The sequence below is a fragment of the Dinoponera quadriceps genome, unplaced genomic scaffold, assembly GCF_001313825.1.
Source record: "Dinoponera quadriceps isolate SergipeBrazil2010 unplaced genomic scaffold, ASM131382v1 scaffold115, whole genome shotgun sequence".
Lineage (NCBI taxonomy): Eukaryota > Metazoa > Arthropoda > Insecta > Hymenoptera > Formicidae > Dinoponera > Dinoponera quadriceps.
This window is the reverse complement of record NW_014554511.1, coordinates 1,642,815-1,670,079: the sequence shown is the minus strand read 5'-3', so window position 1 is coordinate 1,670,079 and position 27,265 is coordinate 1,642,815. Positions and strand designations below refer to the sequence as shown.

The window sequence follows — 27,265 nt, the reverse complement described above, 5'->3', positions numbered from 1 at the left end:
TACACCTTCCTCCTCGCGTTTTCTTTCTCTCAAACGTCGCGAAATTCCGACACCCGTGTATGTGTCGAGAAAACTCGGCAGAGAAGAACCGCTTCGCGCTCTGTATAAGCTTTTAACGTCAAAAAAAAAAGCGTCGGACTAACCGGACGACTTCGTCCCTTCTTTTCCCTTCGGTAAGCGCGTCGTTAGACCGAACTCCGCCCCACCTCCCCTTTAACCTCCAGTAAAACGGTGTCACCTTATATAATGCGTATATCGATACCGGTGGTCGACTGCGTTATAAACGAATAAAAAGTATCTATCGCAACGGTGTGTAAATTTAAAAATAGGTGTAAGTACTGCGACGCGCGCGCGCGCACGCGCGAAGTAACCGACGACACGCATATGTGAGAAATGTAAGAAGGAAGAAATGTATAAAACGGGGTCTACAATGAGAATTTAAGGCGTGAGATTTAAGAAATCGACCGATCATAATTGATTTTTCCTCTGTAACTAATAATTCGACTATTATTGGTCAATTTCTTAAGGCTTAGAGCTTAAAGCATCTATTGAAAACCGGGACTTAAGCGGGGTTTTACAATGACAATTTAAGACGTAAGACTTAAGAAATTGACCAATCACAGACGAATTATAGAAGAAAAATTAATTATGATTGATCAAGTTCTTAAGAATTAGAGCTTAAAGCGTCTATTGTAGACGGGAATTTATGGGACATGCGTACATGATGATAAGACGGTATGGCATTTCCAGCGTATCCAAAAAGCCTACATAAATATTATTAATCGTCATTGTCATTCCCGCGCGATCGTCGACGTTAGCCTAACGCGAATGATCGGCAACTTTTTTTTTCGAAAAGTATCGCGCGATCAATTATCGGGTTGTCAACGACCGGGCGGCGGGCGGGCGGTCCAGATCGGAATAACAACGTATTTCGGAAGAGCAGCCAATTTGACATCGCCATCCATCCAATTGGTCAGTGCCCGTTGTCGTAGTCATCGTCATACCCAGCATTGGATAACACCAAAAATGACCAGTTTTAACGCGCACAGTCTCCAATCGAGCCGACCCGAATTTACTACCAGGCTCTAAATTAATTGAACGTTACGCGCAGCGCGTTTCAATTAGTAACAATTACAGCTCGATTGTTACAACGGGGATCGAGGACGCCGCGAAAAAAACTTTCGCCGGCTAAAACGAGCCGCCGTCGCTCCGGCGAGCATCGTCGTCGATATCGCGAGAGGACAACGATATGCGCGCGTATTGCGTTAAGCGGGGTCTACAATGAGAATTTAAGTTCTAAGCCTTAAGAAATTGACCAATCACTATTGATTTTTCTTCTATAATTCGACCATGATTGGTCAATTTCTTCCATTGTAGACTCGGAATAAGCGGGGTCTACAATGAGAACTTGAGGTGTAAAATTTAAGAAATTGACCAATCACAATTGATATTTTTCCTATAATTCGACCGTGATTAGTCAATTCCTTAAAACTTAAGGCTTAAAGCATCCATTGTAGACTAGGAATAAGCGGGGTCTACGATGAGAAATTAAGCTCTAAGCTTTTGGAAACTGACCAATCACCATTGATTTTTCTTCTGTAATTCGACTGTAACTGGTCAATTTTTTTAAGGCTTAGGGCTCAAAGCATACATTATAGACATAGGTGGACGTGATTTAACAGGACGATTGATATTACACGACGCGCCGTAAACCGGTCAGTGAGAGATGGAATTCGGACGCGTCCCATTTTGAGATACTACGTTCGATCGCTCGGGTTCGGCCAATTCCCACGTCGCGACGGCAATATATCGTAAAGCGTACCCGCGAGCTGTATATCATCCGACGAGCGACCGGAGGACTCTTACCGGTGCCGAATACACGATGGCTGCCGATAAATCGTCTCCTTGAAGCTAGAAAACACGTGACGACTCCCGGCCGATCGTCACGGGGACGCTCGCATTTCTCCCTCTTCGAGTACACGTCGCCCCCCCCCCTCCCCTCCCCCCGCACGAGCAAGAGAGCTCGTGCTTTTCGCGACAGGCGACATAGGTGTACGAAAGGAAGCTTCGCCCTCCCTCCTCCTTCTCTTCCTTCATCTTTGGCGGTGTGTTTTCCCCGCATTATCTTCATCACGCTGATCAATCCCGTCGATTTCTGCCGTTTCCGCACGAAACGCATCAAGCCCGTGTTACATCGTGATAAGGAGTGCTTACGTGCGCACACACACACACACACACACACACACACACACACACACACGCCGACCCTCTCCCTCTTTTCCAGCCCCCTGCCCGCCGGTTTACCCGGGGCGATATTTCACCAGCAGGGGCCGGCGAGAGAGAGAAAGAACGTTCTTTAACTGCGAATTTATCGCCGGCCGGAGCTACCAGCTCTCGTTTATGCCGCTTTGTGTTGCTTTTTCATCCGGAGGATTAACGTTCCGCTTCTCCCCGGCTTCAGCCGGGGATTCCGGCCGGCGATTTTGTACACAACTTGTTGCGATTGGGCGACTGTGTAAGGTGAGGGGGACGTCCCTCGTGTAGTATAAAGTGCCAAGCAGCCGGTGGACGTGTTCCCGATGAACCCTGCGCGCGAGCTTGACTTGCCGCCTCCAACGGTGCTCGAGTCTGAAGGGCGCTCAGCCCCTCCGTTAAACGGGGTCTCCAATGAGAATTTAAGTTCTAAGCCTTAAGGAATTGACCAGTCATAGTCAGTCGTTTTCCTCAAATTCGACTGGGATTGCTGGATTCCTTAAGGCTTCGAACTTAAAGCACCTGTTGTAGACCGGAACTTAAGAAACTGACCAATCACAATTGATTATTCTTATGTAATTCGATTGTGATTGGTCCGTTTATTAAAGCTTAAGGCTTAAAGCACTTATTGTAGATTAGGACTAAAGCGAGGTCTGCAATGAAAATTTAAGTTCTAAGCCTTAAGGAATTGACCAATCATAGTCAGTCGTTTTCCTTACATTCGATTGGGGTTGGTCGATTTCTTAAGGCTTAGAGCTTAAATTCTCATTGTAGATCTCGCTTTAGACCTGAATCTACCCTTCCTCGTAAATGCATGTCGTGCGTAATTGCGGTCGGAATATTTGGTTCAAGCAAAACTCAGCGACTCAGAGACTTAGGTCGTTCATCCGGTCAGATAAATCCATCCGAACCTTCTTTCTCCGCACACATTATATAAAACATTTAGTTTGCCCACTTATATAGTACATATGTGTGTGTACGGTTTGCCTATTCGGTGTATTTTAGGTACGCATAAATGCAAACTGTCTTCGGCATAGTTACTGGAAATATAGCGACCCGAGTGGAAAAATGTTGGGGAAAAACTGGCCACTACGCAGAAACTGGACGGTTTTTATCGGCTTGTATTAACTAGACAATAACTATTCGGAAAATTGTCCAGAAAATACTAATTATTATTTCTTCTTGGTCAGTCTCTTGCCATAAATTATTCCAAGAAAATAGTAAGTTAACACCGGACAGTTTCAGTTTCCAGCAAAAGCACTTGAAATTCCGGCTAGTGTTTCTCGGCTATTTTCTGGTCGGAAACTCGGCGAAATAATAAACGAATGAAATGCTCAAAGTCCTATTAGGAACTGGTCGGAAACTGGCCAATTTTACTATCCAGTTATCGTCGAAGCAAGAGTCCCCTAAACTTGTTAGATTTTTACCGATGATCAGAAACTAGCTGGTTAGGAAATTACAGGCCAGTCACTGACTAGAAACTAGAACTGGTTTAATTTCTATTTGGGGAGCGACGATCGATCTAAGTATGAATCTATGAAAAACGCCACTTCGTCCACGAACGTCGCGGTTTCGACTGACACCAAGTCGAACGTATCCGAAGAAGAAACAATCCGAAGAAATGGCCAAAATGCGCTTGTAACTCTCCTCTAATCACACTAATTAATTATTCCTTCCTCCTAGGTTGTGGGCGATACAGTATCGATACGGTATCGAGACTGTGTCGATACTGTATCGTCCGACTCTACCTCCTCCCGTGGAACGTTCGATCCAGATGTTCCGATGGGTCGACAATGAGATTTGCGGACGCGACGAGATGGTGTGACCGCAGGTCACCGCGTGAGCAACGATAAAAATCGATCCTCGCACAAACGGGACAAGCTCGTCCATTCCCCAGCCGAACAGTATTAACGCTTGAGGCTACGAACTGCATTATGTCTCGGGCGAAAGAGAGCCGGCCGGTCCGGGTGAGACGTGGAAGGCGAAGAGAGAATGGCAATGCGGTCGTGTCGTCTCGATTTTTCGCCGCTGCGATCGACGACGAGAACTTTCGGCGAGAGGTTTATCAACACGTTATCGCGGTTATCGCGCTCAGAGATGAACCCACGGTGTCGTGACAGGCCGAATAACGACACGCGGTTTCTCGTAGGAACCAAATCAAGAGATTATTGACGCTAGAGTTGAGCGATATAGTATCGATACATAGGGAAATAAGGATTTCTCCCAGAAAAATAGGGGTTTTCCCGCAATTTGTGTGGGAAAACTAGTTTTCCGGGGGAAAAATCCTGTTTCCCCATGTATCAATACTATATCGCTCAACTCTAACGCCCGATATTGTTGGGCGATACTGTATCGATATAATATCGTTACATAAGGAGATAGGATTTTCCGGGAGAAATCTTTCTTTTTCTATGTATCGATACCGTATCTCCCGATAGAGTTGGGCGATACAGTATCGATACAGTATCGTTACATAAAGAAATAAGGATTTCTCCCAGAAAAATAAGGTTTTCCTTCCTACAAATTGAGGGGAAACTTTATTTTTCCGGGAGAAATCTTTAATTCCCCATGTATCGATACTGTATCGAGGAGAGAGAAACCGGAAAATATCTACCGGAAAATCTACCGTCTCTTCGCGCGCGGAAAGTCGGACTCGCACGGTCGTACGCGTCGTCGGGCGGTGTTTTGAGCGGCCTAGCAAAGTCGCGGCTCGCCTTACTCGATCTTCGTGCCGTGCTGTATGTAAACACACACACACACACACACACATGTACGTACGTACACACGCATATTTTATTCCTCTCTCTCTCTCTCTCCCTCCCTCCCCCCCTCCCTCCCTTTCTCTCTCTCTGTCTCTCCCTCTTTCTCTCCATCTTGAGTACATCCAAGCCGCCTCAGCCATATCGTTCATATTGTAAAAACGCCACACGCGACGAAGGGAGCTCGCACGGCACGTCCGGTCCGATTACGGCGGCCCACGAGTATATTTTTGTAATTTTGTATTTTGAATCGTTCGCCCCCCGCGATATTTTCCGACGTCTCACTCGACCGGCCCGACCGGGGAGGACACTCCGATTACCGTCGATACCGCGCGATCAGCCCTCGAACGCGGACGCGTTTGTCAGGGAGGAAGAAGGGGGAGGACGGAAGGATAGGTAACCCCCCGGCAGATCCACCCCCGCGTGGCCCATTTAACACACTGTGGGAAAGGGCGCCTCCGGATAGTTAACGAAGCCCGATACGTAACGTCATACCCGCCTCCCCCTCCTCCCCCATCGCGTCGGGGGATAATTTATTGATTGTCGCCGAGAGTGTATCCTGAATTGCACGATTGCGTAGCGTCTCGCTTACACACCCGCTCCAGCGTGGGTTCGACGCCGGCTCGATTCGTGAAACCGGATCACAGCCGACGACACCCGTCTATCTCTGCGACCGACCATCCACCGTGAAGCTCTCGTGAGCTTATCGAGCGAAACTCGTCGGACCAGCCTACGAGGCTAACGAGATAACGGGAGAGATTCGGCGAAGTTTAACCCCCACCCGGACCGATAATTATCAGCGTAGCGTTTTGCTGCGAATTTTGTGACCCGAATCTTCAGGCCGCATCGGCGCGCAAAAGCACCAAAAGCTGCGTCCAGAAACCCACATTGAGAACCCATTTAGTTGAATCAACATCAATTTTTTGGTTGTAATTACCAAGTTTGGTTGTCTAAACCGAAGGTTTGGCTTTCCGGAGTTTCAGAAGTTGCAAAGAACCAAAACCTTCGGTTCAGAGAACCAAACCTTGGTTCTTACAACCAAAACATTTGCTTGCCCATAGTCAAACAAGAATTTAGTCGATTCAACTAAATGGGTTTCTCAGTGCATGCTTGACGGGTAGAATAGCTTAATTGACCGATCAGGAAGGGGCAAGGATTCTCTTTACCGCGATTAGTTAATTAAATGTTATTTTATTTGTCGAGACTCACCCGAACACAGCCCGGCGAATCCAAGTGTGTTGTTTTGGCTCTGAGATTCCTCTCACACATCTCTTGCCGTTTTAAGTGACGTCATTTTACACGATTGGGCGTGTTAACTTATAATTTAACACGATTGAACGTTTTAACCGTAGTCTAAAATGGCGAGAAACATTTAAAAAGAGCCTCGGTCAAATTTTCAGACGTTTTAGACTTCTTAGACATTAATGCGTTTAAAAATAACACACTTCGGTTTGCAGTGTAGTTGCCGAATCACGATCGTCGATTCCACTGTGAATCCACTGCGGCAACCGTATAATTAATTCAACATACTAAACGTGGTACTTGAAGCAACGTTCGTTCAGTAGCACAATTTCATCGATTCTACTTCACTTTTCTCCTCGTTGCGCGCTGAAAAATGATCGGACCCGCCTGACAACCGGCCGCCGGGGGAAATTTCCAGTTCCCACGAACCAAATTTGGTTCCTGCAATCAGAAATGCCGCTTCCTTCGACCAAAAAAATAGAAAAGCGCGTTCGGTCGTCCATCGTTCATTTCTCAGCGTACACGCTTGGAGAAACCAAATTTTGCTGGAACAGCAAATGTTTGTCAAATATAGTGACAATAAAGAAAGATTTGTTCAGACAGCAAAAAAATTGTTTAGGCAGCAAAAAAATATTATTAAGGGTGTTGATTGCTATTTGCTGGACAATTAATATTCTTAACAAATCTTTTTGTATGGAGAAAATACGTTTCGCTGGAACAGCAGAAGTCGTTCGTTAATACAGAGACAGCAAAAAAATTTGTCCAGCGGAAAAAGAAATTTTGCCGTTGCAGCAAAACGTCGTCGAGACAACAATAAAATTTTATTTGGCGCAACCAAATGATTTTGCTGTCCAATTCCAAATATATCCAATTGCAAATAGCGATTAACGCTTTTAACAAATCTTCCCGCTGTCCGGACAAATTTTTCTTTGCTCTCACTACGTTAACAAACAATCTTCTTTTCATCACCATGAATTTTTTCCCTTAGTCGGCTGCAAGGAAAAAAGTTACAAAAGGGAAAACCAAGGGAAATTCCATTCAGCCGTTATCCCATCTAGACGTAAAATTGTGTTATTCGTCGCAAGAACGCGCGCATCGCCGGGACGATAATTGATACACGCGCGCGCGTTAATATCCCCCTTCCCCGCCCCGGCGGGGTGAAATTAAAACCGCCATCTCGTGACGCCGCGACGTGACGAACAAACGTTGCCTCACGCGCCATTATCGAGGTCATTCAACACTCCCTCATGACGCGACACGCGCGATACGCGTGGATTCTCCGCACGTTCAAATCGCCCGTCCGACCGCCGCCCTGCGTTGCTCGCGACATCCCGCTCTTTGTTCTTCCCCGATTCGTTCACACTGAGGAAACAAATTTTGCTGGAACGGCAAACGTTTGTCAAATTTAGCGAGGGCAAAAAAGAAATTTCTTCAGACAGAGATTGGGGAGATTTGTTAGGAATATTAATCGTCCGTGTATCCAGCAAATAGCAATTAACACTCTTAACGACATCTTTCTGCTGTCCAAACAAATTTTTCTTTTGCCGTCTGAACTCCGATTTTCTTTTTTTTTTGCTATCACTATATTGACAAACATTTATTGTTTCCGGCAAAATTTGTTTTCTCTATGCGAAGTGTAACGGCAATTTCCATTAAAATAAGGTAATTCGCGAATGACGCGGGTAAGCGTATTTACCGAGCTGACCTCCCCGCTCCCCCCCCCCNNNNCCCCCCCCCCTCCCCGCCTCCATTTGTACGCGTCGTCCAAACGGACAGAGCGGAGTCTCGCCTCTCTCTCTGTTTTTCGAAATTAACGGTAGCATCGTTTTAGCAATTTCAACGAGCATCTATTTGCACGCGCAGCGTTGCGATCTCTCCTCGCGTGATTTCAATAATAAATACGGCCTACATTTCGGATTTCGTTCTCGGTCTTGCACGGAGAAAGCGAGTTTCGCTGGGACGGCTAATTGTTTGTTGATACAGCGACAGCAAAGAAATTTGCCACACGGAAAAAAGAGTTCTGCCGTTGCGGCGAGACGTTGTATTGCGGCACAGCGATGAACTTTAGTCGGCATCAAATCAAATTATCTCGCTGTCCGTACATCCATATGTCCAATAGCAAACAGCAATTGATACTCCTGACAAATCTTCCTGCTGTCCGAACAAATTTTTCCCCTGCTGTCGTTGTATTAACAAACAATTTGCTGTTATAGCGGAATTTTTCTCCACGGAGAAACACCGTTTAATCGAATCAACGAAATTCTCGTTTGAATATGGGCGAACGAGCTTTCCGGTTGTGATAACCAAAACTTGGTCGTCCAAACCGAAAGCGTTTGGTTCTCTCAAATTTCAGAGAAGTTCTCGACAAACCGAAACTTTGGTTCGAAGAAGTAAGTCCAGCTTCTTGTAATCAACGAATTTGTTTTTTGTTGTTGTCCACATCCAAACAAGAATTCCGTCGACTCAACCAAATGCGATTCTCAGTGTGTATGTGTGTGTGTGTGTATTTTTTCCCTGAGGTACATATAGGCTAAAATACGATGCACACGATCGATTGGTTCAGGTGCGCGCGAAGCTTCACATAAATCCCTCTCGGGACGCCGATAGAGAGAGCGGCCAATCGAAGGTACCGTCCAGCAGACCGGTCCACTCTCGCCACTTTTCGAGCGATTATTTGCGCAGATCTTCTAATTAGAGCGTTTTTTACAACGAGAGGAAGACGGTGTATGTTTCGTAGGAGTACAGTCCGGTCAGAGGACAAACCTGAAGCGCATCATACCGAATACTCGGCGTTCTCCCCGCCCAGCCGCACGTCCCGAGTAGAAAAATGTTAGTGAAAAAACCGGTAGCTAGGCAGAAACTGGACGATTTTTACCGACTCGAACTTAACTAGACAGTAACTGTTCGGAAACTGTCGAGAAAATGCTGACTATTATTTCTCAGTCAGTCATTAGCCGTGAACTATTCCAAGAAAATAGTAAGTTAATACCGGACGATTTCAGTTCCCGGCGAAAACTCTTGAAATTCCGACTAGTGTTTCTCGGCCGTTTCCTCGCCGGAAACTCGACGAAATGACGAACAAGTGAAATAGTGAAAGAGTGAATGCTCAAATTCTTATTAGGAACTGGTCCGGAACTGGCTAGTTTCACTATCCAGTTATCGTCGAAGCAAAAGTCTCCCGAACTTGTACGTTTTTTACCGATGATCAGAAACTAGCTGGTTAGGGAATTACCGGCCCGTCACTGACTAGAAACTGGTTCAATTTCTACTCGGGACATTCTCCGCGAGACAATTTTCTTTCCGACGATAGCGTGTAGAATGTCGCTGCGTGCATCTTAACGAGCCATCTTCGGTCTGGTTTTCCCCAGGACGTTATTCTTTAGGAAAAGAATCCTGGAATCGTTTGGAACATCGTGTACATACATTCCCATCGCAAGTACACTGTGAATCCAAGTGTACCACTTTTACACGCATAAACGCATCAAAATGGCACACTTGGCCGGAGCTATTTTTAAACGTTTCTTTTGTCGACTTGACTTACGTCATTTAAAATTTAATTACGTTTAATCGTGTCAAATGACAAGATTGAAAACGACGTATATAAGAAATGGTATAGGAAAGGCTTCGGCTGAAAGATTTTTCCAGTGTATAAATAAAAATAGCGAAACAGCCCCCGACAAGAGAGAGAGAAAGAGAGAAAGAGAGAGAGAAACTTTTCATTTCGTAGTCGCGAATTCCTCGTGAATTCATTTTAAACCAACTGACCAATCGTAGTCAAATTATTCTCTCTCTCTTTCTCTCTCTTTCACACCATCGTTTCCCGGATCGGATTCACTCGCACAACTTTGGTCGTAAGTATTCGGTGGATGACCTAATTATTATTCGTCACTCAAGACTGACATTCTTAGCGTTAGGAAATATTTTCAACTTGGGACCCCCCGTAGAGACGCAGTTCATCGACCAGAGAAATTTCCACTGATGTGTGACAACGCATAACTCGATATTATCGTAAATACAGTATTATCGTAAATTCCCTTCAGGTGTTCGCGGCGCATCACAGTCGCTTCCTTTTTCAGGCCGATTGATCGGCCGACGGTGAAAAATCAGGCGCATACGTGGCCGATTATTTTATCGTTGAACGACGAGCGAGCGAAACGACTCTTGAATATTACGGTTGTTTCCACAACGTTCTTCCCCTCCCTCCCCCGCAATGATCCGTCACGAAACAATCGTTACTCGGTTGAACGAGACGAGTCTTTCACGCACGAATCGCCGTTGAAAACTGTCTAACTCGCCATGCCCGCTGGCGCTAAATCTCTTCCGAGGAGAAAAGCATTTAAATACACGCGTGTGAGGTGAAAAACGACGCCATACGACATGTCGCACGAGACGCGAATTATGTAATAATAATAACAATAATAATTCCGTCGACACGTCGGGACTACATGATGTCGTGCGTGACTGGCTGAGCTCAACGAGCANCTACATGATGTCGTGCGTGACTGGCTGAGCTCAACGAGCACACATTTCTCTCTCTCTCTCTCTCTCTCTCTCTCTCTCTCTCTCTCTCTCTCTCTCTCTCTCTCTCTCTGTGTGAATTATGTCGTGAATCAAAAAGAGAGAGAAAAGAAAAGAAGTAAGAAAATTTCACATTTCATCGGCACAATTTCGTATCTCTCGTGCAAACAACAAGATGAGTGATGCGAGATTGGACAAGATAATAGGAATGATGTTTCTATCGATGATAAGACCGAACGATAACGTAAGTGTAAATGATTTGTATTTGCGTGTCTCATGTTGTAGATAATAATCTTAATCCGCAATATAAACATCCGCGTTTCTACCAGATTCCACGCGAATTAGAAGCATCGCGAGAAATTTCGGAACGTTTCACGACCGCCGATGTCCTCGCCAAGATAGTTCTATTTTCATTCCTATTAACTTATGCCATTATTATTATTAGCATTAGTATTCTTATTAGTATTATTATTATTATTATTATTATATTATATTATATTATATTATTATCCTTGTTATTATTATTGGTTTACCATTACTATTACAACCTTTTCTTTAATATATAACTGTAATTTTTACACTTTTTATATATAATACTATAATTATTACCGTAGTTTTTTGCGAAAATCGCGAGGTCTCATATCGGGTCTTCTTAATCCTAAGTGGTTTTACGACAAAATAGTCCTGTAAGTCGAAAGGAAGGTCGACACACCTCGGACCTATCAGGAAAAGGGAAGCTCGTAACCTCGTGAAAGTGTCGCATATCCTTATTACTATTACACCGTATTACGCTGTTAAGTTTACGTCATTACTGATGCCGCCATTATTGTCGTCATTACCGTAATCCTTCGCCAAGGACACACACCGGATTACGTAACGGACATTTGAAATTTTCGTGATTTCGTGACGCGTTTCTAGACCGAGTATGATTTACACGATGTGATCCGAAACACCGGCGCGCGTTGTAAATATTATACATATTTTATAAATGAAATATTTAGTGTGATTGTAATATTACGATAATGTACTAAAAGCGCACCACTCTGTACACTCCACTAAATATATATATATATATATGAGTTAAATTTTAATAAATACTTCCCAACCCGCCACATGTTGCTTTCTGTCTACTTCCCCCTCCTTTCTCCCCCTCTCTACCGCCAGTTCTTTTCCGTTAACGCACCTCCTGTTGTAACGACGCTCCTATTATTTTTAGTAAGTAAACCGGTAAATAAACGTAGAGTATATTTTATTTAAAAAAGTGTGTATATCATTCTTAGGAAAATATCCATCATACATTTTCCCCGTCGTCGAGAAAAAATATACATATATATTGCGCTTCGCACTTTATCGCACGTTGTGTATCTCTTAAATAAATCGTGACATAAAATATATCATCGTGTCCTCTCAATCTCTCTCTCTCTTTTGGTCTCTCTCTTAAGTTTCGACAACGCAGCCTCGCCGTACTTCTCCATCAGCTCTCTGACAAATTCGTCCTTCAATCTTTTCAGACATCTGTAAAAAACAAACAACACGCAAGTCCTGAACCTCGTAAAAGAGTGAGGCGAACGGGCAACGCTGCTTCCATATAGAGTATTTCTGAAACCCTGGTAGAAATTTCGTGCAATTTTTAAACAGTTAATTAACAGTCACATTAATTTCTGCCCGGTAACTGACGAATAAAACCGTCGGAATTCTGATGAAAATGTAAGTCGTTTTGTCTACAGTTACCGGGCACAAAAGTTGCGGAAAATCTGAACTCATTTACAGAACCGAAAACTGTGCAATAAATGGACAAAGAAACTATTCGATCGATCGATAAGCAAGTTTACTGTTCATAAAATGGGCAGTTTTGTTCCGATAATAATGGATATTGTGTGCTTGCTTGCTTATTATACAGTTTTAACGTTAATAAAAAGTCGTAATACGGTCGTAGACATAAAAGTTATCCGATCTTTTGTAATAAATTTCAGAACATAACTGAACGAACCAATAAGAAAACTTATGTCTTAGGAACTATTCTCTCATTGGGTCACTTTTAGGTTGCCAAACTTATTAACAAAAAGTCGGATAACCTTTGTGTCCACAATTGTACAAGAAATCCAATGTGCGTTTTTAAGATAGTCTGATGTGTTCTCATCACAATTCTGTATTATTAATACACAGCCCATTTATTGTTCGCTCATTTTGCAACTCTAATCTTACTCGTCACTTCCGCCGTTTTGTTGTTTTGTTAAATTCCGTATTTCCTCCAACTTCCTCGCCTACGTTTTGTTACGTGTTCACTCATTCTTCGCGTAATTTTAAGATCGTCTTCGAACAAATTTCATACAATTTAATATAACATAATCTTTATCATGTGTGCGGTAAACAAAATTTAATAAAACTATGTTTAGTTCTTTCCAGTTCTTGCCAGTTTTTGTGCAGTTTCGATAAATCTATGAAACGCAGTAATATTAGGCAACAACTAGGCAATTGCCTATGCGAGCTGCACATATTTTGAACCAAGAAAACTGCTTCCGATACCGAATAAAACTCTATCGGGTTTTTGTCCCATTTCCTACAGAGTATTGATACAATTAATGAGAATTCAATAATACCGGACGGTAACTGATTGAGTGTCCGGTAAAATTGCACAGGTTTCTACCGTGGGAAGAACGCGCATATATGTATTACCTTCTGTAAACGGAATCGGTCCGAAATTTGCCGATGTCTAGACTAGGGGCGTGAGGTCGATGAATAATGAACGTGTCCGGCAGAACTATGTACCTAGAAAAAAGAAAAAAGAAGGAAATCCTAGTTGTTGGTTCGAATGAAAAATACCATACACTGCTGCATTGATTTGAGTTGCTCGCCGGGCCGCATATTTCATTTAAACGGGGCGAGCCAAATTATTGCGGCTTACTTATAACCGAGCGCTGTTAAATGGGTCACGTAGGAAACTTTATTCCATCCAAATCCGATAAATCTCGTGTCATATCGCGGAGCGGATTTCGAAACTACGATGTAAGGCTCGAAATCCGGCTCCCATGATACCTGCAACAACGATCCATTCTCATTATATCCACATTTTGCATTCTCGCTCTTTCTGTGTTCATTATAAATTTTATTCGCCTTATTCGCAATAATAATAATAATCATTGTTATTCGAGCGACCGATTCCGTCCTGTCATTCTGCGCACAAAAGTGTTTAGGTGATGTTATTAAAAAGTGAATATTTCATATTTGGGGCCGAAGAATGTCAGGATGAGAAGTAAAATATCTCGAGAAGCGTTCACTCTTCGACGAACTTACTCGGATACTTTTATACGCGGAATGAACGTAGGAATTTATGTGCGTTGAGAAAATTGTATAATTCCGTTGGAAAAAATGAAGTTGACCTTCGTTTGACCTTGACGCCCCCGCCAGAAGTCAAACTTACAAGATTAGCAAATAGATCTTTCGGAGCCCTACAACTTTTGTCTGAAACATTCCTTTCAAAATCGTTCATGAGATATTCGACTATGCCCGGACTTTCGGCTATGGAACGTTACGAAAAAATGGCGTCGTATTTATGATTTACGTATTCGAATACGCACTTCGTACGGTTCCGAGCTGCTCCGCCAAACGCTGTAATTCGTGGCGGCGTGGCCCTGCGTCCAGACATGATAGCGAAACGTGTACAAAATTCCGCGTTTGAGAAACTTCAATAGTTCTTCCTTATCGGCGGGGAAATCGAATCTGCAAAAAGCGGCTTTTTCCGTTAAAACATTAAAGAAAGAAAAAAAAGGCAGTCTCTTCCATTGCAATGGCAAATAATTACCTGTAGCGTTCGGTCTCGAATGCCGGCACGATCAGAGCTACCTTGTCCGACTCGTTCACACCCAATTTATTAACGTAGCCCATGATACTTTCGTGTAATCCAAATTGCGGCAGAAAATCGATGTCGAGTTGGAAGATGAAAGGAGCCGATACGTACGACATCGCGGTGTTTCGCAAGTAATTGATGGGATAAAGCTCCTAAATTTCGACAATTCGTGGAATTAGGTTGGATTTTTATTGTCAGAAAATAACGGGAGATGCGGATGTCGATCGCATTCGACGTCTCCAGCCCTGAAGAGCGCAATCCCCGATTCTGAAATCTCGGGAACGAGACGAATGAAATATTAATTCAACGGACTTTGCTCTCCGCTCGGAAATATCGAGAGAACCGACAGTCGCTCGCGCTCTCCAGGACTGAAGACGACGTCGTATAACGACGTACTCCGTCCTTGTAGACGACGTGGTAAGCGATGTTCCGTCTCGCGCGCAGGTCCGCCGAGCCCCGCACGAAGTCCAGAAAGTTCTGCACCTCGGCGTCGGTCAGGTAAATCGCAATGCTTATGGTGCCCGGCCAGTGTCTCGACAACGCCTCCAACAGCGGTATCCTCTCGACGCTGCACTGGGTAACCAGAGCCACGTCCACCGGCGAGTACACGCTATAATCGTACTCCAAGAGGAACGGATGCGTGCGGTACAAGATGCCGGCGCCTTTCTCGAATTCCCGACACGGGCTCGACTCGTTGTACTGAAAGCAACAATGTAGCACGGCGAATCTCCGAAACTGTTGCGAAATAAAAGCAGCGGAAGAGGGGGAAGAAGGTGAGATTTCGATTCCCGACTCACTGGAGGCGCACTTTCGTGCCTGTCGCAGCCGAACAAGCGTCTCCGCAACAGATTGCCGTCCATCTCGAGAAAAAGCCGGTGCAACTTGCGGAACTCGTTGACGTGCTTGTTGCGCACCTCCTGCTTCCGCGGTGAGTTCCAATGGAGGATCTAAAAGATCGAACGATCGACCGATCAATCGATCTCTGCTCCACCGAGATGATCGTCGCCGGCAGGGACCCGGATGGAAATATCGCTTCCGGTTCGCCGGAATATTTAACGAATGTTCCGCTTTCTCGCGAGAACTAGAATTATACGAGGGTGGATCAAACGTAAACGAGCCTTTTTAAATTGCGCGCCCGTCGGCGACGTGAGGGGTTTGCAACGTTTTGGACGGTGAAGAGGGGTCATGTGGAAAGCAGTAATAACGTTGGCGCGCCACGTGCTTCTTACTCTCAGCAGCAATCACGATGAGCGAGAAAGACGTACACCCCGCAGTTGCACAACGTGTTATTATTAAGTTTCTCGTCAACGAAAATGTAAATGTTGCTGAAATTCGACGTCGTTTATTCCCACAGTTCGGGGAAAGAAGCCCTTTCATGGGCTCGGGTGAAGCAGTGGTGTAACGAATGTAAGAAAGGACAGGAGCGTGTTGAAAACATTGCCGCCGTCCCCGCACCAGCATCACAGCGCAGAACACCGAGGCTGTTCGAGAACTCATCAAAGGCGATCGGCACTTAACTGTTCTTGAAATCTCTCAGGAACTTCAGTTCGAGCTGCCTATCGGTCAAAAAGCCACGGCATTCCGATCAGAAATGTGATGCTTCTCCATGACAACGCCAGACCCCATACCGCAGCAGTAACACAATAAAAATTGGCCGATATGCACTGGGCTGTCCTAGAACATCCACCCTACAGCCCAGACCTGTCACCATGCGACTTTCATATGTTTGGGCCACTCAAGGAAGCCCTCGGTGAACAGTGCTTCACAACGAACGAGGAGGTGCAGCAGTTTGTGTGCAATTGGTTTAACACACGTCCGCGAACTTTTCATGATACCGGGATTAAAAAATTACCAGACCGTTGGAGGAAGTGTATAGATAAGATGGGGGACTATGTAGAAAAATAAGAAAACTGTAAATTAGAATTGATTTTGAAAAGTATCTGCTTTTTTGCAAAAAGTTCGTTTATATTTGATCCAACCTCGTATTACGAAGAAGGAAAAAATGCCACGGTTCCGATTTCGGTTGCGGTAGGCTTCGTAAAACGTTGGTTTTTGCTTTCCCGGGTCCCTGATCGCACAATCGCGGCGGGATTTGGGGGGTCCGCGAGGAGGACGTACGTTTATGTGGTTGGCGTCGCGATAGCAGGCGTCGCTCATCGTGCGATCGCTCAGCTGAATGTTCCAGGTACACTCGATCCTATATACAATGCCCGGCTGCTCGTTGACCACCGCGTTTATCACGTCCTGGTCGGCCAGGCTGGTCTTCGGTATGTACGCCAGCACTCGCTTGGCGACGGTCAGCCACGAGTTCGCGAATCCCCGGACGCGCAGCCGTTGGAGGTGCATCAGCATAACGCCGGTATTGAAACCCCGGCCGAGCGCCGGCCACGGCCGCTGGCCGCCGTACGAGAACGCCTTCAGGTACCAATTGCTCTGATTCTCGACCAGGCCGAGGGTCTGGCCGGGCAGGAACTCGTCGAACATTCGCCACAGCAGGCCGAGGTCGTTCAAAACCGTCACGTCCGTGTCGAGCACGAGCACCCGCTCCTCCCGTATCGCGTCCGGCAGTATCAACTTCAGCAGGCCGTACACCCCGGAATAATGCTTGTTCGGTATCCACGACACCCTCGGCACCCACACCTCCGCACCGTAGAACGTTACATTCACTGAAATACACTGTGATCAAAAAGTATCCGAAGTTGATTTTTATCAATCGAAATAACAATTCAATCGTCAAAATTCTTATAGTCCCCTTCAAAGAAGTCCACATCGCTTGCAACGCACACATGCCGGCGTTCGATAAGGTCCTGGAAACATCGCTCATACGCGACAGACGGTGTCGCCTGCAGTTCACGAAGCGATTTTTCTTTGATGTCCTCAATCGATTCGAAACGCTGCCCGCAAAGTAGTTTTTTTTAGTAGGGGGAATAAGGTAAAGTCGCAGGGGGCCATGTCTGTGGTGAATACAGGTGCTTGCGGAGCGACATTCGTTGAGTTTTTGCTCGGAAATTCACGCACAAGTGTCGAGGCATGCGATGGTGCGTTGTCGTGATGCAAAAATCCACGAGTTGGTTTCCCAGAATTCCGGCCGTTTCTTACCGATTGCTTCGCGCAAACGCCTCATGACGGACAAGTAGTATTCTCCATTGACTTTTTCACCAGTCGGAAGGAATTCCTGGCGCGCAACACCGCGATGAAAACCGATGAAAATCGAAGAAAACCGTGATCACGACCTTGACTTTTCTCGGCCTTCTTGAAACTTCTTAAATCACTCAAATGTACTTGTTTTCGATAAACGATCGCCGCCAGAAGTTTTTTTCAACATTTTGAACGCGTTTGTGAACGAAATTTCGTTTGCAACGCAAAGTTTCAAACAAATTCTTTGCTCCGTATTTTTCGACATCGTAAAAATCGTCGCACGCAAAAATCTTCACTGACATAAACAACTGCCACTCTCAAACGGCTTGAAGAAACGCCATGAATTTTTCACTAAATGTGAAGGACATGTGTACCAACTTGAAAAAGCAAACGGATTTGATTTACAGTTTTCCCGCGATTTTTACAAAATAATGTTCGGATACTTTTTGATCACAGCAGTAATCACACCGGCCGGTCAATCCGCCGCCGGCGGGCTGTGCGTATTTATTAGGTCTGCAAATAAGTTCAGACCCCCCCCCCCTTTTTACCGAAAATTATTGCGCAATCGGCGACTTAAAAAATACATCCGATGTAATAGTGTCGGAACGACTTAATCTCGCCTTTCGATCCAAGGCGAAGTGGAAACTATCGCACGACTGGCGCTTTATATCAGATCTACAAATAAGTTCTGATCCCTTTTCTGGTGCTTTCTCTCTGTTATCTTCAAATATCCGCGATATTTCAATTATTAAATTCATGTATAAGCATTCAAAATGACTGATTTCGACGTTAGGAACAGCAGGAAAATTTAAACGAAAATTTAAAACATCGTCGTGGTCAAAGTAGGGATAAATTGTATCGTTAGAATTGTTTACGAATACACCGTGTCGAACGACTTGTAGAAATGTCCGAGCTTTGAAACGACGCGCCAACTTTCAAGATGTCTCTAATAGATATCTCGCTATAGCCATCTACGGTGAATCCTCAAAACTATCGGAACACCTAATAAATAAAAAATAATCTTTCCTCCACATTTTTCCCCCACACTTACGCTGTCCCACTTAATATCCTTCGCGCGTTTGCCATCGCGAGCAAATACCTTTAATTCCAAAAACGTGAATTTTAATAAAACTTCGCGCGCGTACGTGTGTGCGTACGAGCGAGCGAGCGAATATGCGTCGAAAAATTCAATAGACGAATTTCACGGTGTTTCGCGCTTGAGAGGAAATAATTCCTTTTTATATATCGCGTATACTCCGACATTCTCTAACGTAGGGCGGATAAAAATTAGGTTTTTCACCGCACCGGTGTGTGTGTGTATGTGTGTGTGTGTGTTACAAAGAGTGGTGCGTGTCGTAAAAGCGTACAAACCATGCGGCAAGTCCCACGTTCGGAAGAGGGTCGTGAGCGTTCTCCTCGCAATTTCGTCGGCGAGCAAATGAAAGTGCAACGGATTCGTGCGATAAAACAGAATGGACTTCACCACCGTTACGAGGGCGAGAGTCGAGTTGTATCCGGCGCAGACCATGGCCACGTGTATGGTGTCGCATTTCACCTTGAAGACGTGGAACATCGTTCAGTCAGCGGGTAGACGCGTGATCGAGAGAGGAAGATCCTCACGGCCATACCTCGAAATTGTTTCCTAATTGCGACCCCTCGAGAAAGCGGCCCTCCGTCTGCGACTCCGAGCCCTCCGTTTCCAACGAGAACGACCGCCATCTCTTGCTGATTTTCGATCCTCTCTGCTCCGCGGAAGGTACTAAAAGTAACGCTCCGATGTTTTTAGTGCTCGACGAGAGGGGGAGAGAGAGAGAGAGAGAGAGAGAGAGAGAGAGAGAGAGAGAGAGATAGAGTGGCGTTTCAATTACCGTTTAACGACAGGTATATATAAAAGAGCACGAACGGTGTTAGAACAACGAAGAACCAGGCTAGCCATGATCGGACCACTCGAATGTGCTGGACATGTTTCCCAATTCGCGATATGATGCTTGCGACGAAGTTAGACTAGACGTGTGCCGGAAGGTCTACGAAAAGGAGAATCGATTTGAGGCGTACACTGGTGAAAGAAGGATTTGGTGATACATAAGAAAATTTCGTAATGGTTACTAAATCATTCGGCGAAATATTGCGGCAACGGTTACGAAATCATTCGACCGTCAAATATTCTGTCGAAGTCTCGAACTAAATGCATTTAATATCACCAGTCTTCTTTTTTCAGTGTACGTATAGTCAAAGTGCGATAGAAAGGCTTGAACTTCGATAAAAATCGATAAAATTTGTTATTACCACAGTTGCTGCGAGTTTAGGAAATAATTGATTGAATATGAAGGCTTTTTCTGGATTATTCATCACTACAGGGGTAAAATAAAGGCTTCGTCAAAGGTTAAAAACGGTCCGGTGAAATTTTGTGTTATTTCTGTGTAGGGAATGCATTGAAAAATACGCAAATATAATGTTAAATTAACCTGTTCACCTTGTCAACCTATGTTATGTATACGTTTGTATACTTTTTAACACATTTCCCGCATGTTAAAGTAACGCAAAATTCTTTATCGCATATAAATTAACGATAAAAATATATCGAAATTAACAAATATTAAAACACAGAACCGCTGCGGCCCGACTCGCCCCGCGGTGTGCATTGTGGCTCTGCAGAGATTGCGAGTGATTCCTTTTCGATGGAGACGAACGACGCTCTGTTTCGAAAGCTTTCCTAAATAGGTTGAATTAAGCGACAAGATGCCGTTAAAAATGTTAACCGAGTGAAAGCAAGAAACGACAGCACTAACAGAAGTGACATGTTTTTCATTGCAATAGAATTTAAATCAATAATATTCTTCCACCGGGTTTACAGTTAGATCTGTGAAAACATTTAATACTCTTTAGTTTGAAGAAAAAAGTGTCCCGATATCTTTGTTCGTTCCTGAGATATGCCTGCCTATAAAACTGCACTGTCTACAAAATAGGCCGCAGAATCGGGCCGCAGCAGCTCCGTGTGTTGATATTTTTTTCAATTTCTTCGAGTTCCCCCGATCGCTCGCTGCCGTGATCTCGTTTGTCAACGTCAAAAGCGAAAAAATGCATATTCAAACGTTCTTACATTCTCACGAAATACGTTGAAACAAATCGATACGTCCATTGTAAACACGAAGGCTCTCGAGATTTCGAAGGTCGGAAACGTGTCGAATTAAACGCAGAATTTTTTCACTTCGCATGCAATAGGCGTGCAATAAGTACCGTAATAGGTAAACACAGTGAGAGCACGAAGTAATCATAACACGTGCGAATTACCGGCCATAAATGAGAACGCAGTGTCACTCGGGCAGAAATTCCGGATAATTATCCAGCCGATGCGAATTCATCCGCGTCGGCGTTCGACACGCGAAGGCGGATGTTAACATTGTAAATAACGCCGGTGAACAAACGCGGCTCGATGCGTGAAATCGCGATTGACGGATCGAGAGGAGAGGCGCGGCGGCGGAAGATAGTATTTATTTGTTAACATTTATGTAATTACGATGGAGTAGATCGAGCGATGCAACACGCTCGCTGTCAGCGTCACGTATACACCCTTGATTCCCGGGCTGAATACGCCGTATATGCGTGCAATTGGTGTGCACGTGACACACCAATTGACCTTTTCAAAATATCCCCGCGCGAAACGACAATAACGGGTGTTATGCGGTAGCTGGTACGTCGAAACATTTCCTTAGGAATCTATTTGAAGCTTTGCTGCGTACAAGGCGACTCATAAATGCATGCCAATGTTTCAGGTAAATGTACACCCTGAAATAAGTAAAAGACGTCGTATGAATGCGTGTCCTGCGTACCTTAGTTTTCGACTATGCCCACGATAAATGTGCATTTATCCCTTGGAATATCAGCACGCATTTATGAATCATCCTATAGAGGTAGAAACGTCATCCACACGTCGGTAAAGTTAGAGACTGGTCGTTAGGAAATTGAGATGTTTGCAACTGAAAACGACACTTTTTATGTATGATCATTGAGGTCCTATTTTTAACTCCTACTTTTCATTCCTTCGAAAACATATTTCGGATTTTAAGTCCACTGTATACATCGAGAGAGATTTACTGCAAAAAACCAAACCCAACCATTTCCAATTCAAATTCAATCGAATTGATCATTTATCAAATACGACAACGAGTAACACAATAATGATTTCATGTTCACATTTCTCTTTTTACTATTATTAGCTAAATTGGAAAGTTTCGTCCGTTTCTTTGCAAAAAGTATAGTTTTAATTAAGGAACAAAATGAAGAAGTACGTCAATCAAAATATTGTCCATCGTTAGCAAAGACTTTTACCCATCTTTCGGGCAGTAAGCGAATTCCTCGGCGAAAGAATGATTCCATGTCTTCATAAGAATTGAAGCGTTTCTCAGCAAGTACGTGTGCCATCGACTGAAACAAGTGGTAGTCGGAAGGGGCACAGTCTGGTGAATAAGCCGCATGGGGTAGCATTTCCCAGAGAAGAGCTTCTAACGTTTCTTTGACAAGTTTTGTGACGTGGGCCGAGCGTTGTCATAAAGTAAAATCACTTTATGCTGTCTCGTTTCATATTCTGGTCGCTTTTCAGTGTCGTCTTCAGTTGCAAACATCTCAATTTCCTAACGACCGAGTCTCTAACTTTACCGACGTGTGGATGACGTTTCTACTTCTACAGAGTGATTCATAAATGCGTGCTGATATTCCAAGGGATAAATGCACATTTATCGCGGGCATAGTTGAAAATTAAGGTACGCAAGACACGTATTTATACAACGTCTTTTACTTATTTCAAGATGCAATGCTCGGCTCAAACGGATAATTTGTTCTCAGTGAGATGCCCTGTGACTATTTGACCAGATTTCAACAGCTCGTGGTACACTACACCCTTCTGATCCCACCAAATACAAAGTATCGCCTTCTTTCCGTGGATATTCCGCTTTGGCGTCGATGTTGAGGACTGGCCGGGGTCGCAAATGGTTTTTCGACGTTTGGGATTGTCAAAATATATCCATTTTACATCCTCAGTGACAATACGATGCAATAATCCCTTTCTTTGTTGGCTGGCAAGCAGAATTTCGCAGATGGTTTTTCGCCTTTCAATGTCTCGTAGCTATAATTCATGGAACCCATTTTCCTTCCTTGTAGACATTTCCCAAGGCTTTCAAACGATCGGAAGTGACAGATTGAGCGCAATTTAATGTTTCTGCAAGCTGTTTTTGCGTTTGACATCGGTCTTCATCCATCAATGCTTGCAATTCTTCATCTTCGAATGCTCTTGGTCGTCCAGAACGCTCTTAGTCCTCCACATCAAAATCATCACTTTTAAAGCATCGAAACCATTCTCTGCATGTTTTATCGGAAGGAGAACAATCACCATAAATTTCTACAAGCATTCGATGGGCTTCAGCTGCAGTTTTCTTCCATTTGAAGCAAAAGATTAATACTTCGCGCAAATGACGATTATTTGGATCAAATTTCGACATTTTCGATGCAATAAGAAGCAATGTTATTGATGCCAACGTGTACCTTTATATACTGAATTTTATTGAAAGATGGCGAAGCTAAAAAATTAAGCTTGGTTTAGACATTAGAGTTACCGACAGTTCTAGCTACTCGCCGCTAGATGGACGGAGCTTTCCGATTTACCTAATAGTATACTCACATCAAGTGACAACCTTGCAACATTTATTTCGTCATTTTTTTAAATATCTGATAACATTAAGATAAAAAGGATTACATATTATGACGTTTTTACGAATTTCAGCCGACCGATATTATTGCAAAAGTCTTTTCACTTGTTTTAAACAATTTTATAAATAACATTGACTAGAAATTAACGTTAGAACTTCTTTAAGATGCGATTTTAAATGCGAGAATTTGTCTAGAATTTGTATAGAACGTGACGATGTGTGTCCGAACATATCGCACATGCGCTTGAAATATAGTATTGAAATGAAAATAATTAATTTTAATTAATTAATCGATCAATTGAATTCTGAATAAACTCTTCCTTTCTGCGTCTTTCTCTTTCCTTTTATCGATTAAATTGAATCGAGACGTGATGAACCGTTCGCATTGGTTTAGGCGATAGGCATTCAACTTCTTTCAAGGGTTGCGTCCTTTTCGAAGCGTCTCCTCCCATCCATCTCTTCTAGACACTGATCGTGTCCATGTGACCCAATTTACGTTCTCGGACAGTGACGTATTCATACAGCCCGCACATTTGGCGACCGACACACATGTCCGAAAAGACGACTATAGCTCCATTTAGCTTCCTTTGTGCGAGTCGGCGTCAATATTACCGGCCAATTATTTATAGTCGCGTTTGAGTTGGCGTTAATCAAAAAAAGTAACTATTACGTTATCGGGAAAAAACGGATAAGTATAGCAGAAGCTATGAAACGGCGTCTTCTTTGAAAATTTTTTCAAAGATATACTCTCCATATATTCTCCGATGCAAGCACTACGTACATTAAGAGAGATATACTACAAGAAATATTACAAGTATCTTGTGTGTGAATAAAACAAAATTAATTCCAAACTGCAAGAATATTTTCCCTCTCTTTTTTCCTTTCTTCAATGCAAACGCATGTCGGGTTTGGTCTGTTCGATTTCTCGAATCACGGATTCTCGAGAAAATGAAAAAATGAAAATTAAAAAATATATAAACATATAAACAAAAAATGAAAAAAAATGAAACAAATAAAAATAAAAATATATATATAAATATTTTCAATTTTTTTTCATTTTTTGCATGTGTGTGTGTGTGTGTGTGTGTGTGTGTGTGTGTGTGTGTGTGTGGTACACAAAAAAATGAAACAAATTAAAATAAAAAATATATATATACAAGAAAATTAGAAAATTAAAATTAAAAAAATATTTGTATATATATATACACACAAAATTTTTTTCTTCTATATATATATATATATAAAATCATTTGTGTCGTGCTGCCGAGCCGCTAAAACCTACCGGACGTGGGAGCTTTCCGCTTTATCACCGATACGTAAATAATAATGCAACGCAGTACGTACCAGCGCCTGCTCGATTGTCGGCTCGTTCTATCATCCGATGAAGCGCCCATCCAGCGACGAACGGGCGAAAGCACGACGCGTAATCGTAATTTCTGTGCGTGACGCCGGCACAGCTGTGTGAATACGCCGGCTGCTCTCTGAGGGGCATTCGGCATTCGCTGCCGTCGCCGTTATATCGCCACCAGTGACGATGTAAATTGCCACAATTAGCCGGTTACGGCCGAAACAACGCGTTCGCGCGCTCCTAATGTATAGCCGGAGCAGCAGGAAGTATAAAATGAGTTGTTCTTCGAGCGACGACGACGACGCGACGACGTAAGTGCGAACACCTACCGCCACGAGCGAAGCAACCGCAACCATAAAACCTCGTATTGCCGGCAATGACTCGGCGACCTCCCCTCGTCGGTAGATGGCGCTCCCGTCGTCTTACGGCAGAGACAGCGGCAAACCGTGTCACCTTCATCTTTATCTCCACGGGTAAGTAACTTCAATTGACCATTCATGCATTTTGAGGAAGTGAAAACATATTCCGAAGGCAATTCTTCTCTGTTTCCGCCGAGTTCTTTTGTCCCAACTGAGAGATTTGATCTTCCAAATAATCGAGATGCCAAAGAAAAAAATTAAATAAATGTCGGATGTAGCGAACACGCGTCCGTAGGTTTTTAATAATGTCCATCACTCGAAGGTTTTCTCGACCGATGTGACGATTTAGCGCGTCCTTTCTTTGGGAAATTTATAAAAATCAAACGTTTATTTCGTATTCGGATTAATGCAATTATTTTCGACAGTTATTTCTACCTTATCATAATTTGTGTGTGTGTGTGTGTGTGTGTGTGTGTGTGTGTGTGTGTGTCATAAATTCTATAAAAAAAGAAATACGTACTTGAAATCTACCTACATATATAATATGTCTCATTTGACTTTTGACATTCGAATATCTTCAGAAGGTTGTCTTTAAAAAATATTTCAAATAAAATAGTTATAAGATTTCGAGGTTGACATAAGATAATAATATTATTATGTCACTAAAAATATTTCTTAAAAATTACTTTGAGAAATCAAATTTGATTTTTCTGGAATTTAATGGAATCAGTATTTTTTCCCCTTAATTAGCCGATTTAAGCTCATCGAAAAGTGAATACTTTCTGAAATGTTTTACATTTTATTCTGATACTTTCCAATGTACACGGTGCAATCAACCATTTTTTTTTGCAAGATCTACATTATATTCTAATGCTAGTCTTTGTAGTTGGAAATTACTGACGATCTTTGATTAGGTGCGTAATTAATTACAAATTAATATATTCATGGAAGATTATTTTAGGTCAATATTTTTTGTTATATGAGACAATTATAGGTTAGCGAATAATGTAATATTCATGAAAATATAATCATTTATTAAATAACGAGGAAATAAAGGTACAAAATATCTCGTAAAATATTAATCCTTCGATAATATCACCTTAATATTTTTGTATATAGAATAACGACAAAAAGCGTTCGAATTAATAATGCTAATCTTTATCCACCAGTTAATACATTTACAACGCAATTGAATTTGTTTTACTCTTTCCTCCCTTTTACTACAAACAATTCCATCCGTCATTCCGTATATACAAAAATATTAAGACGACGTTACCGAAAAGTGAATACTTTACGAGATATTTCATATCTTTATTGAAAAGTATCAAGATAAAATGGAAAATATTTCCGAAAGTATTCACTTCTTTATGACCTTATCCCAGGACTTTATACACAAAATATTAGAGAAATCAATTTATATTAAAAAAAAAAGAACTATATGATTCTGTTAAAAAAATCAAACTTGATCTTAAAAATAACTTTCAAAAAATATTTAAAAGTTATAATAATATTATATTCTTGTGTCTCCTCGAAACCTTACAGCTTTCGTTCGAAGCATTTGTTCCAAGAACTTCGTCCTTTCAAGATATCCGAGTGCCAAAACCAAACAAAACAAAATAAAATACACCCTCTATATCTATCCACTTTCTTCTTTCGTAAAAATATATTTAAATAAGTTCAAGAAAATGAAAGATGATATTGCGGACGGGGGCAAGTAATAAGTAAATAATACGATATGAGAATTGCGTGGAGGGACGGGATGGTTTGGGGGAGTGAGGTAATATAAAAGATGGCGGTAGGTCCGGCAGTCCGAGAGTTCGCCGGAAGTTCGGATCAGTGGATTTCCGTGGCTTTGCTCGCGTAAGGCATCGGCTCGTCCTCGTCGCCGATCTTCCGCAGCCGCTGCAGCTCCGCCACTCGCGTTCTGCAACACACGCGCGTACATTCGTTTTGATCATCTCCTCAATTCCTCTTCAGGGCGAAGACATTCTCGGAGGGGGGATCGAGCGGGTAAAATTCAGATACCTTGTCAGAGCTTCCTCGTGCTCCCGTTCCTCCCTACGGTTCTTGAGAACTTTGTGCCCGACGCAAATAATTAC

The 27,265-nt window shown here is 43.1% G+C and overlaps 1 protein-coding gene across 1 annotated transcript; it reads right to left on the bottom strand.

Moving 5' to 3' along the window:
* Window positions 1-11,280: 11,280 nt before the first annotated feature.
* Window positions 11,281-17,290, bottom strand: LOC106751693 (glycosyltransferase-like protein LARGE2). Its single transcript, XM_014632705.1, has 8 exons — window positions 16,738-17,290; window positions 15,417-15,566; window positions 15,016-15,318; window positions 14,575-14,771; window positions 14,351-14,492; window positions 13,678-13,808; window positions 13,449-13,541; window positions 11,281-12,287 (listed from the first exon to the last, which is right to left on the bottom strand). Exons 1-8 carry the CDS (start codon window positions 17,101-17,103, stop codon window positions 12,167-12,169), a joined length of 1,503 nt encoding a protein of 500 aa, XP_014488191.1. The 5' UTR covers window positions 17,104-17,290; the 3' UTR covers window positions 11,281-12,166.
* Between the last annotated feature and the right edge of the window lie 9,975 nt (window positions 17,291-27,265).